This window comes from Triplophysa rosa, linkage group LG2, assembly GCF_024868665.1.
Source record: "Triplophysa rosa linkage group LG2, Trosa_1v2, whole genome shotgun sequence".
NCBI lineage: Eukaryota > Metazoa > Chordata > Actinopteri > Cypriniformes > Nemacheilidae > Triplophysa > Triplophysa rosa.
Genome location: NC_079891.1, coordinates 2,219,514 through 2,236,275, shown reverse-complemented (window position 1 = coordinate 2,236,275; position 16,762 = coordinate 2,219,514). Strand labels below are relative to the sequence as shown.

At 38.5% G+C, this 16,762-nt stretch overlaps 4 protein-coding genes across 9 annotated transcripts; 1 reads left to right on the top strand and 3 right to left on the bottom strand.

Moving 5' to 3' along the window:
* Positions 1-28: 28 nt before the first annotated feature.
* On the bottom strand, positions 29-4,668 carry LOC130568872 (solute carrier family 25 member 45). Of its 4 annotated transcripts, none has more exons than XM_057358003.1 (6): positions 4,614-4,668; positions 2,523-2,566; positions 2,245-2,316; positions 1,245-1,449; positions 956-1,177; positions 29-689 (listed from the first exon to the last, which is right to left on the bottom strand). In XM_057358003.1, the coding sequence occupies exons 1-6, from the start codon at positions 4,648-4,650 to the stop codon at positions 424-426; spliced, it is 846 nt and encodes a 281-aa protein (XP_057213986.1). In that variant the 5' UTR covers positions 4,651-4,668; the 3' UTR covers positions 29-423. The 4 variants fall into 4 exon arrangements, with proteins under 4 accessions (XP_057213986.1, XP_057213997.1, XP_057214020.1 ...); XM_057358014.1 differs by having other exon boundaries at positions 956-1,190; positions 1,276-1,449; positions 4,614-4,667; XM_057358037.1 differs by lacking the exon at positions 4,614-4,668 and adding an exon at positions 3,292-4,237.
* Positions 4,669-5,308: 640 nt separating this feature from the next.
* Positions 5,309-9,479, bottom strand: fktn (fukutin). 3 transcript variants are annotated; one of them, XM_057357900.1, is made up of 10 exons: positions 9,358-9,479; positions 9,019-9,182; positions 8,584-8,640; positions 8,266-8,466; positions 7,883-8,163; positions 7,661-7,793; positions 7,424-7,553; positions 6,794-6,927; positions 6,571-6,695; positions 5,311-6,419 (listed from the first exon to the last, which is right to left on the bottom strand). In XM_057357900.1, exons 2-10 carry the CDS (start codon positions 9,136-9,138, stop codon positions 6,206-6,208), a joined length of 1,395 nt encoding a protein of 464 aa, XP_057213883.1. In that variant the 5' UTR covers positions 9,139-9,182; positions 9,358-9,479; the 3' UTR covers positions 5,311-6,205. The 3 variants fall into 3 exon arrangements, with proteins under 3 accessions (XP_057213892.1, XP_057213883.1, XP_057213901.1); XM_057357909.1 differs by having other exon boundaries at positions 5,309-6,419; positions 7,883-8,160; positions 9,019-9,467; XM_057357918.1 differs by having other exon boundaries at positions 8,266-8,430; positions 8,515-8,640; positions 9,019-9,463.
* Positions 9,480-9,961: 482 nt separating this feature from the next.
* Positions 9,962-12,888, bottom strand: gtf2h3 (general transcription factor IIH, polypeptide 3). The gene is made up of 13 exons (XM_057357989.1): positions 12,719-12,888; positions 12,571-12,650; positions 12,102-12,208; positions 11,886-12,016; positions 11,660-11,719; positions 11,508-11,537; positions 11,256-11,284; positions 11,093-11,167; positions 10,953-11,006; positions 10,763-10,831; positions 10,542-10,677; positions 10,281-10,317; positions 9,962-10,197 (listed from the first exon to the last, which is right to left on the bottom strand). Exons 1-13 carry the CDS (start codon positions 12,726-12,728, stop codon positions 10,128-10,130), a joined length of 888 nt encoding a protein of 295 aa, XP_057213972.1. The 5' UTR covers positions 12,729-12,888; the 3' UTR covers positions 9,962-10,127.
* A 142-nt stretch (positions 12,889-13,030) lies between these two features.
* eif2b1 (eukaryotic translation initiation factor 2B, subunit 1 alpha) lies at positions 13,031-16,488 on the top strand. The gene is made up of 9 exons (XM_057357975.1): positions 13,031-13,413; positions 13,603-13,704; positions 13,787-13,923; positions 14,019-14,135; positions 14,236-14,348; positions 14,697-14,765; positions 14,869-14,944; positions 15,035-15,160; positions 16,209-16,488. Exons 1-9 carry the CDS (start codon positions 13,401-13,403, stop codon positions 16,362-16,364), a joined length of 909 nt encoding a protein of 302 aa, XP_057213958.1. The 5' UTR covers positions 13,031-13,400; the 3' UTR covers positions 16,365-16,488.
* Positions 16,489-16,762: the final 274 nt, after the last annotated feature.

Genomic DNA, 16,762 nt, shown 5'->3' with positions numbered 1-16,762 from the left:
AGTATATTACGTTTTTCATAGTCTTTTTACACATACACCCGCCAGAATCTGTAACCGTTGAACGTTTAGGAAAAATCTGGAATTATTCAATGTAGGTTTGCTTTATATTCCGTACTGGCCTGAACATGACGTGGTATAACATAATAGTCTACAACAGATTAATAACAGAACCTCAAGAATAACCCATCTCAAGTATACATATGTTTAAAACTGACATAACCTGGAGTGTTTTTGGTTTAGTTGCTATTGCATATTGCACCGTACACTTGTCTTCAAAAGTCCAACCTTTGCTTTTCCGGCATCTTCCGCATATTTAATCCTTTTCCCAACCGTGAAGGTATGATGTTTAGATTCCTCTTTTTCACACCAAGGACAACCCAACTATTAGAAAAGGCAAACCGGTGTGAATCGAAAACCACTCATTTAAAAGTTTCTCATGATCATCTCGAAGCTGAGGAAGGTGACGGCGTTGACGGGGAACGCTCTCACGCTGTTGAGAAGAAGCCCTCTGAAGAAGACCCTCAACCCCTCCTCGCGCACGCTGACTGTGACGCAGTGCAGGACGCTGTCATACACTCGACCTCCGGCTCCTGACATCTGCAGACGCGCCTTCATCACGTCCATGGGCGTAGCACAGGCCCACGTGACCACACCAGCAACTCCACCCGCCATTAACACTGCAAACGTCCCTACAGGACACATCGCCAATTTTCACAAGGACGGAAAAAGAACAATTCTGTCACATGTTGTTTAAAACCTGTATACGACTCTTTCTTCGGTGGAACGCAAAAGAAGATATTTTGAGAAATGCCTTGAGTGGTTTCGTGTTCATATAATGGAAGTCAATGGGGTTCAGTGTTGTTTGGTCATGCACGTTCTTCAAAATATCTTCTTTTGTGCTCATACAGGTTTGAAATGACACGATAAATGATGAATGCATTTCCCGTTTACTCACCTGGCTGTTTCCCTTTCTCGCTCAGCATCCTGCACATCAACTCGTACGGCAGGAAGTAAAGTCCAAAACACGGCACGTCACGTAAAGCGAGAGCCCAGAATCCTCTGAAAAGGCCCTTGGGTCCGTCCTCTCTCAGGATCATTGCTAAACAGTGTACGGGACCTCTGTATTTCCCTCCGTCTGTCTGGTTCTGCAGACGCACCTTCACCAGATCTATCGGAGCTGTCACAAACAACTGTTTGAGATCAAAACGTTTCAGGTCACTTCAATAAGACATTAAATGACTTACGTTTTGGTGACCTAACATTGGGTTCACTTGCCTGGGTAACACCTGAGAAGCACCCGGCCGTGAAGACGGCTGTGAGCGGAGGCTGAATGCTGCGATGTGATTGGGTGAGATAATCCAAAACGTTGCGGTAGGAACCAAAGCTGACGGCGTTGCTCAGAGCGACGGAGAGGACCGGAAATGACATACCCTTAAAAAATCCACCAAACTGGAGATTGACGAAACAAAGAAGTGTCATTTAAACTAAACCTGGAACCTTGAAATCATTAAGCTTATTGCTTATAAAACTATGGTTGGTTACCACAGTAAAAGCATGGGTCCTTTTCATTCAGTAATTCATGTAATATTGTAAGAAAGAATGAATTTGCCCTTTTGACCTTTAGCGTCTTCCAATCTTTTCCTGACAAGTAAAAACATTTTCTCCTTGACTACTATGAGCTTCGAGAGATTCGATTTATAATAGGCGGGGTCAGCTGCGATAAAAGCTGCTTTTATCCGTCGAAAACAACCGGTTGCAATCAATTGTTATTTGGTGGTATTCTTGGTGCACATCTGGACTTTGTGTAATTATATACCAGCATTTTGTCTACTTTGTCTAATGGCACCACAATGTCATGACGTTGTTATTTCTACATTTTTAAATAGTTTAAATATCAATCCTAAAACTGGAATACAGAGAAAAATCAAGAAAAAAAAAGTTTCCCGCTTACAAAACGTATGGTTTTACTACAGTAACCACGGCGTAACCATGGTATTTTTAGTAAAACTATATGCTTATACAAATAATAAGTGTTTGCTACACTTGAATACAACCATGACCAAACAGTATGTAGCATGCATCGCCGTAATCTACAATAAAATCCAACCACATGCGTTACAAACCGGCACAAACTCAGAAAAGAACACTTTAATAGAACTGACTGATTGATTTTTGTTGATATTGAGTTACCAGGAAGCATATATATTTGACATTCACAGTTAAGTGTGGTGTTTGAAAACTGACCCCTTCATGTTTGTATGTCCTGACCATACAGTCAAAAGTCCCACTGTACACAGACTGGGTCTGAAGTCGCACCTGCAGACGAAATAACATCATCATGTAACTTATAGCACCCACATGAAACACATACTCCAGTATGCTATACTACAGTGTAGTAATTACTGCGGTATGTAATGTATACCAATATACTGTAAATCTATACGACATTGATTTTACTATAGTAAATCCTACAGAACACGACGGTTTTGTTCATGTGGGCATCTGCAGTGAAAGTCACTCACCTTTACTGTGTCTAAAGGGTGTCCGATAACCAAACCTACAGCACCTGGATTCAATCACAGGGTTGACCCATTGTGAATTATTAAACACTTTGTATGTAAATCAGGAAAATCATTTCAAGAAATAGTTCAGCCAAAAATGAACATTCTTTCATCATTTACTCCTGTCATTTCCAACCTGTATGATTTGCAGAACACAAAAGAAGATATTTCGAAGAACCAAACAACACTGAACCCCATTGCCGCCTCTTGTATGAACACAAAACCACTTAGACATTTCTCAAAATATCTTCAGAGATGTGTTCTGCAGAAGAGCGAATCACATACAGTTACAGGTTTACAATCACATAAGGGGTATTCAGGACAGATTTTTGTTTGTTTGTTTGTTTGTTTTGGGGTAAACTATCCCCTTTTATTGGTCAATAAGAAACGATATTTAAAATCCAAGATTAAATGTCACATTGCTGCCATTCCCACATACTATTTCTTAGCTTCAGTGACTGCTATAATTGCTATGTTTACTATAGTTTAATAATTGTATTATTGTATAATTAATTACTATAGTATTCTAGTATTTTGTAGAATCGACTAGTGTTTCTCAATCGGGACCCTAGTGGTCGGTGGCGTAATTGCAGGGGGTCCGTGGAACCCCACGAATTCAGGGTTTGAAATTAACACCCACCAGACGCAGATAAAAATCAACCGAGTCGGCTATTGCAGTCAAATTGCCAAATTGACGGGTTACCTGTGTTCATAAATTATGTTCACTCACTTTGCAGGGAAGGTTCATGTAAACCAAATCACGCACCACGCATTAGCATATTCATGAGCTTAAACTCTTAGCAATAAACAGTGACAACACGTGGATCGATCAGAACTCAGAAGTGTAACGGAGGCCTTATGGCTCAGCATAGTCCAGGCGAATTGCGCTTTCGTTCTGCGTTTGGGGTAAAAACGAAGCTCGAAAACGTTGAGAGACGGTATAGTGTTTTCGAACAATCCAACACCCCTTTGTTTCTGGAGGCGGGGTTTACATGACGTATGCAAATAAAATGACGCGTTATTTCCCACAGACCAGGCGGCGCTACATAACACACCCACCTATTACGTAATGGCCATGGACCAATGGTGGCTCGAGGGTGTTTACCGGCCAACACAAACTTTCCCGGAGAGTTCTGTTTGGTTTGCTGCGGCGAACTAGTGAAACGAATTGTCGTTTGGACCAGATTTTGTTCGAAATCAGGTCACAGTCTCGAATGTAGTATTCCGAGCCCTTTAGTGTGTGATTGCAAACAGCGATCACTCGACGGTCATGCGTCAGTCAGGTGCACGTCAGGGCGAGTTGGGCATGGGCAACTCACAGGTATCGCAGAGTTCAAAGTCTATATATTATACATAATGGTTACTTACTACGGTAACTGATCAGTAATGGTTAAGTGTAAATCCTTGGTGACAAATTAATGTCAAAGGAATAAACTGCATTAAAGTGTGTTTACACTGTTGGAGATACTGAAATAGAATATGTTTTGGCGACGTCATTGTGATTATTGTGTCATTTTAATGCAACTGAAAACCATTCAATGGTCAAATGTAGGCTACGTTTAAGTTAGGCTTACATGTATTGACTTAACAAATATAACATTATTGACTTTACTAATCTGTTTGTTTTCCTAATTTAGTGGAAACATGTTGTGCTGGGGAAAGAAAATGGGACGGGGTGTGAGCGCGGGGGTTGGGGGTCCATGAGGATGGTTTGAGATGTGATGTACTTGAGAACCACTATAGTATGCTACATTTTACTTTAGTAAATACTAAAGCATTTTTTGTGTGGGTTGTGACTTTTTACAATTATTATTATTTCGCTTGTTATTGTCTATACGGCTGTACAGCGACATTTTGTCTCTCACATTGAAAGTGCACATAAAACAAATGTACATTTAGCAAATGTAAACAAATATACAGAGAATGGAAACAGCAAATGGAAACAGACGTGCAGTTGACAACAGTGCAAGTGTAACAGTTATAAAACAAAAGGTGCAGAATAGCAATAGTGCAAATGTAGCAGATGTTTTAAAGACTAAAGTGAATAATTACCTGAAATCCATCCGGCGATAAACTCCAAAAACGGCATGGCGGATTCAACTCCGATTGCAAAAAAATGTAAAGGTTTTAACAGATGTACAATAAGAATAAATCGTTTTTATATACAAGGCTGTATGGTATATTTCTGACTGATTTACACCCATACGGATGGAATGTTGTATTCACTGTGTCTATAATGACTTATAATAATGACTTATTTACACTCAGTCTAGAAAGAAGTAACGCGCTTTAGGCACTGAAGTGTGTAAAGCTGATGCGGTCAACAGCTCGTGTCGTGTTAAAACTAAACCAGCTGCCAAAGTTCATAAAAAACATCTACAGTAAAAAAATATAGAAAAGATTTACTTTACTGCAGACAAAGACAGAGAGAGAGTTTGTGATCTCTGTTTACTGCCATCTGGCGGAAATAAAGTGAGTAGAAAGCAATGTTGGGTGAATTTAAATTAATAATGAGATAACAGTTCTCTTACATCAAACCAATAAGGTGGCTCATTAACAATGAAAACACTACATTACACAACTTCAACATCTTACCACCTTAACAATGGAAATGCAACACTTTATAAATCTTTCATTTTGACATGGTTTAATTAAGCATAGGTTTATTGAAATATTTCTTAAAAATATTAATAATTACATAAACTGAATTAACAGTAAGAGCTTTGACAAAAAAAATAGCCAGCAACACAAACTACATAAAACAATTAAATTAAACAGATATTTCCAATAGATATTTTACTCACTTTAATGCAAACGCAGATAAATATAACATGGAACTTATAGTCAATGTTTTAATTACTTAAAAAAATCCTTCAATTTGTTTTTCAGGGAAAATAAATAAAAATGCTCTGAAGCGTTTCACAATACAGATGGCAGAAGTGATCAATATAATGTTTGTTATATTGCGGATTTGATGCGTCTCCTGTGTGGGATCTTTAAAAAATTACGTAATTTAATGTTTAGTGGGGTCAACAGGCCCCTTTTCTCAAGGCCAAGTCCAAACATAATAAAACTTGACGCATGTACAGAACATTCTGCACACACATCAAACTATCCAACTATAAAACAGCGGTCATTCAGAATCTTCATCAAGAAAAGTGATATAACCCCACAATATCAATCAGATCTGGGTTATCAATTATCTGTGCATTTTACTTATATAATCATCAAATGGTTTTATGCATTTATGTTTAGATATTGTGCAAATACCAGCCATTAATTTCAATCAATAAATAGCAGTAGAAGCCAAAGATTTCACACAGGACTTTTTATTTCATAAAACACAAATATCAGTAGCCATGATAGTGTATAACTGCAGTTTATACACTCTGAACATATTAATATTCATATAGAAATTCACTACAGCCATCCGTAAAGAACACGCCTGTAAACTTGGAGAAATCAGGAATATTTCTGTATTCCGTACCTCATTCATTTATTTTTAGTGTTACAAAGACAGTCAAGGTCTTTTTACACATAATCCAGTTTATAGGTTTGTAGTAGCTTGATGTGGTTCATAACGTAACGTTTTACATTAAAAACAGTTTAAAATCAGAAGTATAGACTGTCACTCCGGTGTCACCTCAGTAAACCTGGATGACATCATCCCATTCCCTCACCGGCCAGACTCCGTTCTCCTGCACGTTAGGAGGAGAACTCTTCCAGTCCCACACCTTCACCGGAACATTCCATTTGGGGCCGTAGTTGGCCGTCACATAGTCCAGAGTCTCGCAGGGAACTCGCGCTTTTAGATCGACCAGCTCAGTCCAACACAGACTGAATCGTGGGAACACATATCTGAAATCAAAGAATTATGTCATGACAAACAAAATCCACAGACCACGTTCATATCACTGGCTACCTGACATGTTTTTTATGTTCAGAGACCCCAATAAGACAGGAACCATTGAAAACCAATGATGAATTTTGAAACCTTTCCAGCGCTCACTTGAATTTTTTGCCACTCTTTGCCTGTGTGCCTCCATTCCACATAACATCATCATCATCATAGAAGAAGAAAATGTCTAGTTTGACATCATTTCCCTGAAACGACAGCTCCAGACTGTCCTCCACCTGAAAGAAAAAGGTCACAGGGTTGATTTTATTTTTATGTCCGGAACCCCTGATTGAAAAGAAGTTTCAAGTGATTCGGGTAATAAACCAGCTCTAACCTTCCCAAACTGGTGTTTCAGAGGGAGACCAGCCTTCTGAAACGCCTGTGTGATGTCATGCCTGTAATCTTTAATCCAAATGCCCAGATCAACGTCTTTACTGTAGGGGATGATATTACACTGCCGGTACCAGCCTGTGGGTAAGTAAGAAAGAGTCATTTAATCTACCATACACTTTAATATCTTTGTCTCTAAGAAAAAAAATACTTTTGCACATTTTGGTTGTCAAATCATAAGGTCATTGAACTAAACAGGAATGGTCAGATAAGGGAGCCTTGGGGGTCGCCAGAAATAAAGCTGATGTCCACTGCTCTGGATAAAGCAGCACCGGAATAATATTCAAGCTGTTTGGATGTGTTTCTTCTTACAGAAGAGGCTACGTTGGACGAAAGGTTGCAACAGTAAAAAAAACATTTAAAAAATATTTTTTCCCCCATTAAATTTTGCTTCACGTATAATAGTCCAAAAACATATTTTGTTGCACAATAGCTACATTTTCCTTGTAGTATGATGCACCTGGCTGAACACCAAACTGTGATGTAATGGTAATGACCTGAAGCTCCACCTCCTTTAACACAAAAAGCTTGTCACACAAAAAAATGAGGGTTTCATAATTTGAGAGTTTCTTACCAAGACAGGTTCCACTGCTCAGCCAGAAAGGCACCCCAAGCGCAGAGAGGACTTTGGAAGCGAGATGAAGAAGACTTTTAGCCTTCATCTTGAAGTCCATCACCTCTGGGGAGGTCTCGTCCGGGTACAGCTGCACAAAATTATGTTACAGATACGAAACACAGACTCCAAATTGTCCTTTCAAACAGCCTTTTCGTGTTCGATCTCTTGTTTCCATTAAGCAACAGTGCTAAATACCTGGTAGAAAGTTTTAGCCTCTTTGCAGCGACACTCCAGGAAGCGGCTGTTGGAATGGTCGATAAGGAAACGAGAGTGGTTTTTGGGGGTTCGTACATCAAGCCCGTCAAGAGTCGTAAGGATGAGCTCAGGTCTGGAAGAGTCGTGAAATAAAGCAACATTTCAAAACTCCGAGAACCTTTATTATGACATTTATTCGAACATGCAATAATCTTGGGATACCTGTCATAAGCCCCTGCGTGCCGGCCAAAGTCCAGCTTCCCGAATGGGATGAAGGTTTTGTCCATACTGGCTTTCAGTCTGAGGGGTCCGTGCCAGAGGTAGTTTCCACTGCGCTCGTACAGAACAACCACATGAACCACACGATTGTTAAAACGAAACAGGAAGTGCAGCGGTATCTCATTTCCCGTCAAATCGTCCATGCTATTCAGCCTGGGGTCTTTCCCACGTATCTCCAGCACTTCCAGACCCCGTTCCTCTGCTGCTTGCAACAGGGCATCCTTCTTTAGTACATGATGAAAAAAAATCATGTCATCATTTATCCACTCATGTGTGGTTCAAAACCTACTGGATACATCATTCTGTACTTCTGTTGATTTTCTTACATCGTATTTCCAGAGATTTCCAAGCAGGGCGAAGGTGGTGAAGTCTCTGTGTGTGCACAGAAAACTGCAGCGAGGCTCTTTCTGCTGACTGGCCTTGTAAAGAAGGTCATCCTGGGACAGGAGGTTCAGCGAGGCAGTGTCCGCCAGAAACACAGGCAACTGAAACTTACGGACCAGCCCCAGGAACTTCTTCAACAAATGCTAGTTTAAAAGAAATATTTAAAAAATGCAATAGGAACCACAAAGTACCATTTCAGGACACGGAGAGCTGCGTTTAGTCCATGGTTTAGACTACGGCCACTATCAGACTGGACTCACCAAATGCGCTTCTTTGCCAGAAAGATATCCTTTACCGCCCGAAATGTTAAATCCGTTCTACAATCAAATCATTTCATTATATTTCACACATTATTTAACAAACATGTGCACTGTGTTTACTTCCGCATCATCAAAGCAATGCATTGAACAGATATTGAATCTATTTAACACACAACAGACCAACGTTCTAAATACAAATAAGACAATATGACAAGCTTCAGATGTTATTATTGCTATTAAAGAGTTCAGCACAGATTTAATTTGGTTGTGTCAAGCACAAACACGCACGCCATTTAAATAAAACAAAAACCAATCTTCCACAATATAAGGTATTTGGACCCATAAAATAATACGAATTTGGAAGTTAGAAAATGTGTCATGGCAAAAATGTCATAATGGTTTGTCTTTCAGGACACAATTTATGTGGATCATCACCTTTGATGCATACTGTCTGTAGTAGTACAGCTGAAAGAGGAGAAATATGGAACTGAATGAGATGAGGAGAGCCAACACAAATGTCCTGTTGATTCTAGGCATCAGTCCTCCAGAAAACATCTGACACGGAGAGGAAGATCATACCTGTGCTCACATACACACATCTGAAACCAGAAGAATGCAACAATACACATAAAACAGATCTTACAATACACATAAAAACGTGAGATCTGCGCTAACAGAACACAGGCATTCGATAAGAAAAACATTCACAATTGGATAAGTTGTTTAGAAGACACGCTTTCAGAATAAACAATTTCATCCCGTCTTGCAATTTACCCAAAGCTGGAACTACTCTGAATATCTCATTTATTTCTTATTTGAGTGAAACGTGAGAAATATTTGAGGTGTTTGCATCTCTCCGGATTCACAACACACGCGCTGCTACCGTCACCGTGCGCCGACAGGGACATTCGGTTGTAAAACGCGTTGCGGAAAAAAAGGTTTCTGGGACTGTGAGCCTATATGAGAACCCTTAAACGAGGGATGGGCATTTTAGTCAAGTACTTATAAAAACGAGTAATTGACCATTCATATATTTAAATAAAATAAGACGTTTAATATAAAAAAATCACCGACATAAACGTCACGTCACATTGAGTGCTTAGGCCCTTTGCTACGATGTGTCAACAGCGCCGCCATGTTAGACAGGGCAAACTGTCCCAAAAACATACGAGAAGCTGCGGCTTTCGCGTTATTATTATCTAAATAAACTTTTCTTTACGTATAATTGCATGTTTTGTGTCTTTAATTTCTTGTCCACAACACACAGACTACCCTGCAATCTAACAATAGAGGATAACTTTATCACAGCATTAACAATGTGCAGGTGCTCTGAACGTTTATTTTGCTACATGACAACAGGCTCCGCACAAAATCCTTTTTTATGTATATAAAAAGGGTGCTTTATTTAATTTGCATGAAACAACATCAAAACACACTGTTTAAATAAACATCCTTTTCACAAAGGAACAAAACTGTGGGGGACCTTGTAGTTGAAATGAAAAACAAATAGGTAAAACAGGGTTTGATTGAGTCTTGAGATTGGATCAGTTTACAGTCTTAACTTTCTTCTTCTTTGTTTTAGCCATCTGAGGAAGAGGCATTTTAAAGGCAGTCCTAGAAGTAAAGATACAAAAGAGACAATCAAAACACAGTGATAAACGTTTGACACATTTTAAAATGACAATAAAAGTACTCACTCGCATGTTGTGCAGATTGGACTAAAGTTACAGAATACTGGAGGATGGAGAAGATGAAATGTTATTATTAGAAATAATCACTCTGCTATCTAATATTGCCGTTGATTGTTATGTTGACAAGGGTAATTATATAAAACTCTATACAAATTGACCAACAGCTTTTTTACATTAAAAAAAAGGTTTAATGCATATTATAATAATATGAAATACCTTTTTAACAACCGTATTTTTGTGTTACTGTTGTGGGTAATATATACATACTTGACAGGCACACAGAGCAGACGTAGCCGATTTCAATGAGGTTCCGGTGGCAGAAGCAGGCAGCCCTGTAGTCTACGTGTACTGGAGGCGGCAGTAACAGCTGAGAGCGCTGGTCTCCGTCCGGTAAAAAAACCCACTGACACAAAACCAGCACTTTCAAAATATGACACAACACATAAAAAACAGATCAACTGTCAATTTTTGAAAATGTGAAATCTCACCAACAAATACTGTGCCAAAGCAATCTTCTGTGGAATTTTAAGATACAAGCCTCCAGTTATATCACAAGCCTGTTGAAAAACAAAACACTTGTTGCACACCAGTGTATATTATATTGAGCTTTAACAACTGAACATGTCAGCCATCATAAATGTTATTGTGTGCTTCATAAAATGGGATTAAACAAAATACCTGCTGCAACAGTCCTGAGTCTATATCCAGCATACAGGCATCGATCAGGACATTCTGTAGGAAAAATGGGTCAAGTAACAGTTCAATGATGAGTCTTTAGCATCCCTGAATTTTGAGAAGTTATCATCAAGTTATGCTACCTTCTTCTGTGCAGCAAAGACCACATTCATGAAGTTCATGTACTGTAACGTAAAATCCTCGGCTGCTTTTATTACCTGAATCCCAAGGAGAAACACATTCATGCAGCATCTAAACAACAACTGTGATGAAAATATGTGATGTTTTGGTAAGAAAAGTTCATACCAAAATTCTTGATTTCACATCCTGCCCCGCTGCAAGTAAAAGTCGAAAAGTTCAGTCGAAAAGTGCATTACATAGAAACACCGAGATGTTCTTAAAATAAGATGAAGTCTGACATAAAGAAGGACGTCTTATATCTTAGACCGTGAACATTTCAGGATGAATCTCCTTACAAATGCATTATGGCACTTAATATAGACCTGAATAAACACATCAAAGAGACATACCATGACAAGAAAACATGAAAATGTTTACCTTCCACTTCCTTTGACACTCGATTAATGTCTGATAGTGAAAAATGAATGAAAAATGCAGTCTGCACTTTGCACATTATATCATAGACACACAACGACCTTGTCCTTTAAATTCTTTGATTCTTTACTAATAAAAGCAGAGGTTCAGGATACAGCACAGAGCTCTGGACAGTGATCCGGCCAATAGCGTCTCTGTTTGAGTGCAGTTGACTTCTGTTATTTAAAGACAAAATAACAACTATTCATCTATAACATCCATTTAAAATGTTCTTATACATTTATTTTTACAACATAAAAGCATCATTGTTTTCAATAAATCACTTTTAGCTTTAACTAAGTTTTAAGTAACAATAATTGTATTTAAATAAAAAACACTTACTTCTGTCCATGAGCTTCCTGATTTCTTCAGCAAAGAGGTCATTAGCAACTGACAGAAGCTCATATTTGCCATCTCCGCTTGAAGCGATGTCATCTCCCGATTTCCAGTTCTTACTGGGATATAGAAAATGGCTTGGAAATAGAAGAGTTTGGAGGTTAGTTTAGAGGTTATTGGCTATACAAACATTACATGTCAACAAAACGATTAGTTCGTTACCTCTCTTGATAAAGATTTGCAATGATGGCTAGCTTGTTGGTTCTTGCCATAACCAAGTGGGAATTTGCCAGGACCATCACAGCATCCAAACATTTTGAAAGAGTGAACTGAGCAGAAATAAACAAAGTTAGTTTATTCATCATTTATTATGAACAATCAGTTGTTTACCAATAAAACTATTACAAAATTACTTTGTGTAGTTTGTGTTCTATTGGTTTACAGAGAACATCCACCAGATAACATCCCACAAATAGAGCCAAACACATTACCATCAGAGACCCACAGGAACCAGTGGGTTCCCATTACAACCATTAAACCTTTTAGAATTTCCTGTGATGGGTTCTTTTTTTAGATGTTTTTTTTTTGTTCATCAGGTAGAACAAGATGTTAAACATGCAAAATCAGAACAGACATTTCCAAGACAAATTAAAGGTTTTAAATCAGATAACGTTAAAACAGAATAATTTACCTTCGGTTCACGTTGTGCCTGCTGGCCCCACCAAATAGGGTTGACATCGATCACTATTACCAGAATGTTAATTTCGTCTTCTGCATAGATTAATAAGAGATTTGTTGTTTGACAGTTCAGTATAAATTTAATGAAATATTTGACCAACCTGATGCCATTGTCGCGATCTCCTTATCACAGAATATTTATTTCGCTACTATTAAATCCCCTTGTTATACGTTTTATCGTATGCAGTCATGCTGAGCTTACAAAAATGTGACAAAATTACAACCAACTCATCATCTGTGTGTATGTGACTCTTCCGCACAAGCGTGCGGTTTTGTCGCGAATTTAATTACGTCATAAATGACGGCGAAACTAGGCGCCAGTGTTGCCAGGTCCCGCTGGAGAAACTGTCGCGTGTTCGTTCAAGTTTTCCCTTTACAGTGAACTCCAGACACGCAAATAAAAATAACATAAGAAACGATATGTTTTATATGTAAGGATATGATAATTTAGCTATTACAGTCTTCTGTAGTGCCCGCGCTTGGCAACAGGTGGCGATAATGCTCCGTTTACGTGCGCAGCGCACCGCTAAAGAAACGCAGAGAAAGTGTAACAGCAGTTCACTGTGAACCGCTGCTTATGGCAATATATTTATTACATCATATCTGCTTCTGTTAACATTTGAAGTTTGTATATTTTCGTTTTCTGGTGGGTTTTCTGCCGTCAAAAGAGTTTGATCGTTGCGTCAGCAGGACATCCCACAACTACATGTGGATGTAAGAGAGAGTTTACAGGTGAATTGTAAAATCCCTCAAAAAGACGCATTTTTCACGTGGAGTTTCATTATGGAAGAGAAAGGTGAGTTTTATCTCATTTTGCTCGTGACAGCTTACGAAAATGAACCATGGTTTTACTATTTGTAGTAAAACCATAAAAGCCATGGTTCATGTTTATTCATTTTTATTTGAGTTTTGACATTGTGGTTCATTTGATAATTGTATTGCTGTAGTTGCTCGTTGGTTTCATCGTCTTTCTGTTGTTCTCCAGAGCTGGTGGAATATTTCAGAACACAGACCAGAGAGCGTCCAGATGTGGCTTCAGCCGTGGCTGCCATAAGCTCGCTGCTGGAGTTCCTGAAGAGAGATCAGAGTCTGTTTTTCTCAAATCTGATCTTTTTCTTATATCAGTGTATATGAGCACTGGATGTGAACTGACGCCTGTCATTCTCCAGGTGAGACTATCCTCGGCCTGAGAGAGAACATGACGCAGGCCATTCATAGACTACAGGAGACGGATTCATCGGTCGCCGTGTCTTCTGGAGGAGAACTCTTCCTGCGCTTCATCAGCCTCACCTCACTGGAGCATCCCGTCAGTTTGACATTTTGTCTTTAATTTACACATCACTGAATGACAGGATCTCTTTCTGTTTTGAGATCAAAGATCACCTGCTTTTTGCCCCACAGGATCTCTCACGGTGTAAGAATGTGATGATAGAGAGAGGAGAACTGTTCTTGAAGAAAATATCCTTGTCTAGGGAAAAAGTGGCTAAACTTTGCCACACATTTATCAAAGATGGAGCTGTAAGTATGGTCGTAAAAATGAAACGTATGAAATGAAAGAACTTATTTATGAAACATTCTGCTCATGAAAAAAACACGCACCTCTGCTTTTGTCCTGCAGAAAATCCTGACACACTCTTCATCGAGAGTTGTGTTAAAGGTTCTGGAAAACGCAGCCGCTGATAACAAACGTTTCACGGTATATGTTACTGAATCACAGCCGGATTCAGTGGGGTGAGTCATTTCTCATTCTCTTTTCTTTGATATAAAACTGAACACCTTGCTATGGATGATGTTTACTTAGGCAGATTTCATTCAACTATCGTCATTGTTTAGAATACAAGTAGGCCTAGAGAGCCAATTATAAAAGCAGTTAGCATCTAACCAGAAGGGCAAATAGCATAGTCTATGAATAAATGTTTGGATATACACAATAAATACTTTTAGGGAGTGCAGAGAAAAACAGAGACATGCAAAAGACTTTAAACACAGAATGCAAATATAGAAGTATAAATATAGAATGTGCATTATACAGAAATAGCCATTACATTTTTTAATGCTACATTCTTGTTTTCCCCCAAGTAAACTTATGGCAGAAAAACTGCGCAAACTCAATATTCCTGTGACAGTAGTGCTGGATGCTGCGGTCGGGTAAGTAAGAGATGGACTTAGGTGATTTGGTGTAGTTAGTATACGACTTTACGAGGGAAAGTTCATTTTTTACCAAATAACATTTGAGACGCTATGATTTCAGATACATCATGGAGAAAGTGGATCTGGTGATCGTGGGAGCTGAAGGTGTTGTGGAGAGCGGAGGTGTTATCAACAAGGTCAGGAAAAGTACCGCCGTTGTTCTCATGCTGTTTAATATATCTTTGAAATGTAAAAATAATCATCTAATACTTTTTTATTTCTCTTAGATTGGTACCTATCAGATGGCAGTTTGCTCCAAAGCGCACAACAAACCATTTTATGTGGTGGCAGAAAGTTTCAAGTTTGTGCGACTTTTCCCCCTTAACCAGCAGGATGTACCCGACAGATTTAAGGTACGTTTGTTTGAAAGTAATTTGCGCTCATAACATGTCTACACTTTTTTCTTTTTTTTCCCAGACCATTATGATTTAAAGGTCCAGTGTATGAAATTTAGCAGCATCTAGTGGTGAGGTTGCAACCAGCGGCTCACTCCACCCCTCCCCTCCCGTTTAAAGCACTACAGTGGCTGACACAGAACGAAGACGTTTTCACTTCTTTGCCGAAGGAGATAACGTATTTACGAAACGCGCTCTGTAGAGCAGTTTGTCCGCTTAGGGCTACTGTAGAAACAACATGGAGAATTCCATGTAAGAGGACCCGCGGTGTATGTAGATAGAAATAGCTCATTCTAAGCTAATAAAAACACAACGATTCATTATGTGAGGTCTTTATACACCTCTGAAGTCATGGTTGGCTGGGTTTTGAGACCATTTTGGTGAATCGATTCTTATTTATATGGTTTCGTTAAAAAATTGGATTTGCAGACATGGAATCCATATTTAAATTTACAGGCTGGTAACTGAAACCCACCTACTCAGCTAAATTAATGAAATACACGTTCATGTTAATAGTAGAGCCCATACAATTGTTTTGAATTACTTTATTCTTATAGTTTGAGTAACCAAACATTACTGTAAAAAATAAATAATTGTAAATGTGCAACAATGAAATCATGAACAACTTGAAACATGTTTAAGAAATAAACCAGATTTCAAAATTCAACTTGAATAATGGCGCCGTCCTCTGGACGAGAGGCGAAATACAGATAATATTATGTTTAGCGATTTCCCAAATCGATATTGTTTCCTTAAATTGAAGATAGAAAATTGAAGAATCAATATTTTTTACCCAGCCCCTAATAGTTATGCAAATTATATTGCATTTCTGTCAATAGATCCTCCAAAAAATGGCACACTGGACCTTTAAAAGTCAGTACGAGAAGTTTAACAAGGAAAGTGCCATAATGTGAACGTAAAGTTTGCACTTATTTGTAAATCAAAAACAGTAGTCTTGTAATGCTAAATTCTTAAATATGTAAAACTCATCATCTTTCTCTTTCAGTACAAAGCAGACGTCCTGAAGACAGCTCAAGATCTGAATCAGGAACATCCCATGATCGACTACACGCCCCCGTCTCTCATTACATTACTCTTCACTGACCTCGGGGTGCTGACCCCATCTGCCGTCAGCGATGAACTCATCAAACTCTACTTATGATCTTCACAACTCTTGATGTACGACCCACGTGGATTTTTAAATAATCCCGTGTATGGATTGTAGTTGATACATTTATTATTAAATTATCTTGTTTAAATCAAGTGAGAATGGACTCTAGATTTTTTCATGATGCCCAATAATCAATTTCTAGAACCACCCCCACATGTCAAAAGGCACAGAATCAATAAAAAAAAATTAAAGGTCAAAGGGGGTGAAAACTAACTAAACTGTTTTTATGTGGTAGACAAATGATTTTAATGCCTAAAAATATATATATTTTGTCATTTTAAGTGACCCAAAATCTGCAAATATGCTCTGTTTATTTGTGTATGCAACCATGATGAAAACGTAATTTAAGCTTAACTCTCTCAAGTGAAGCAAATGTTTTTTAGTTAGAA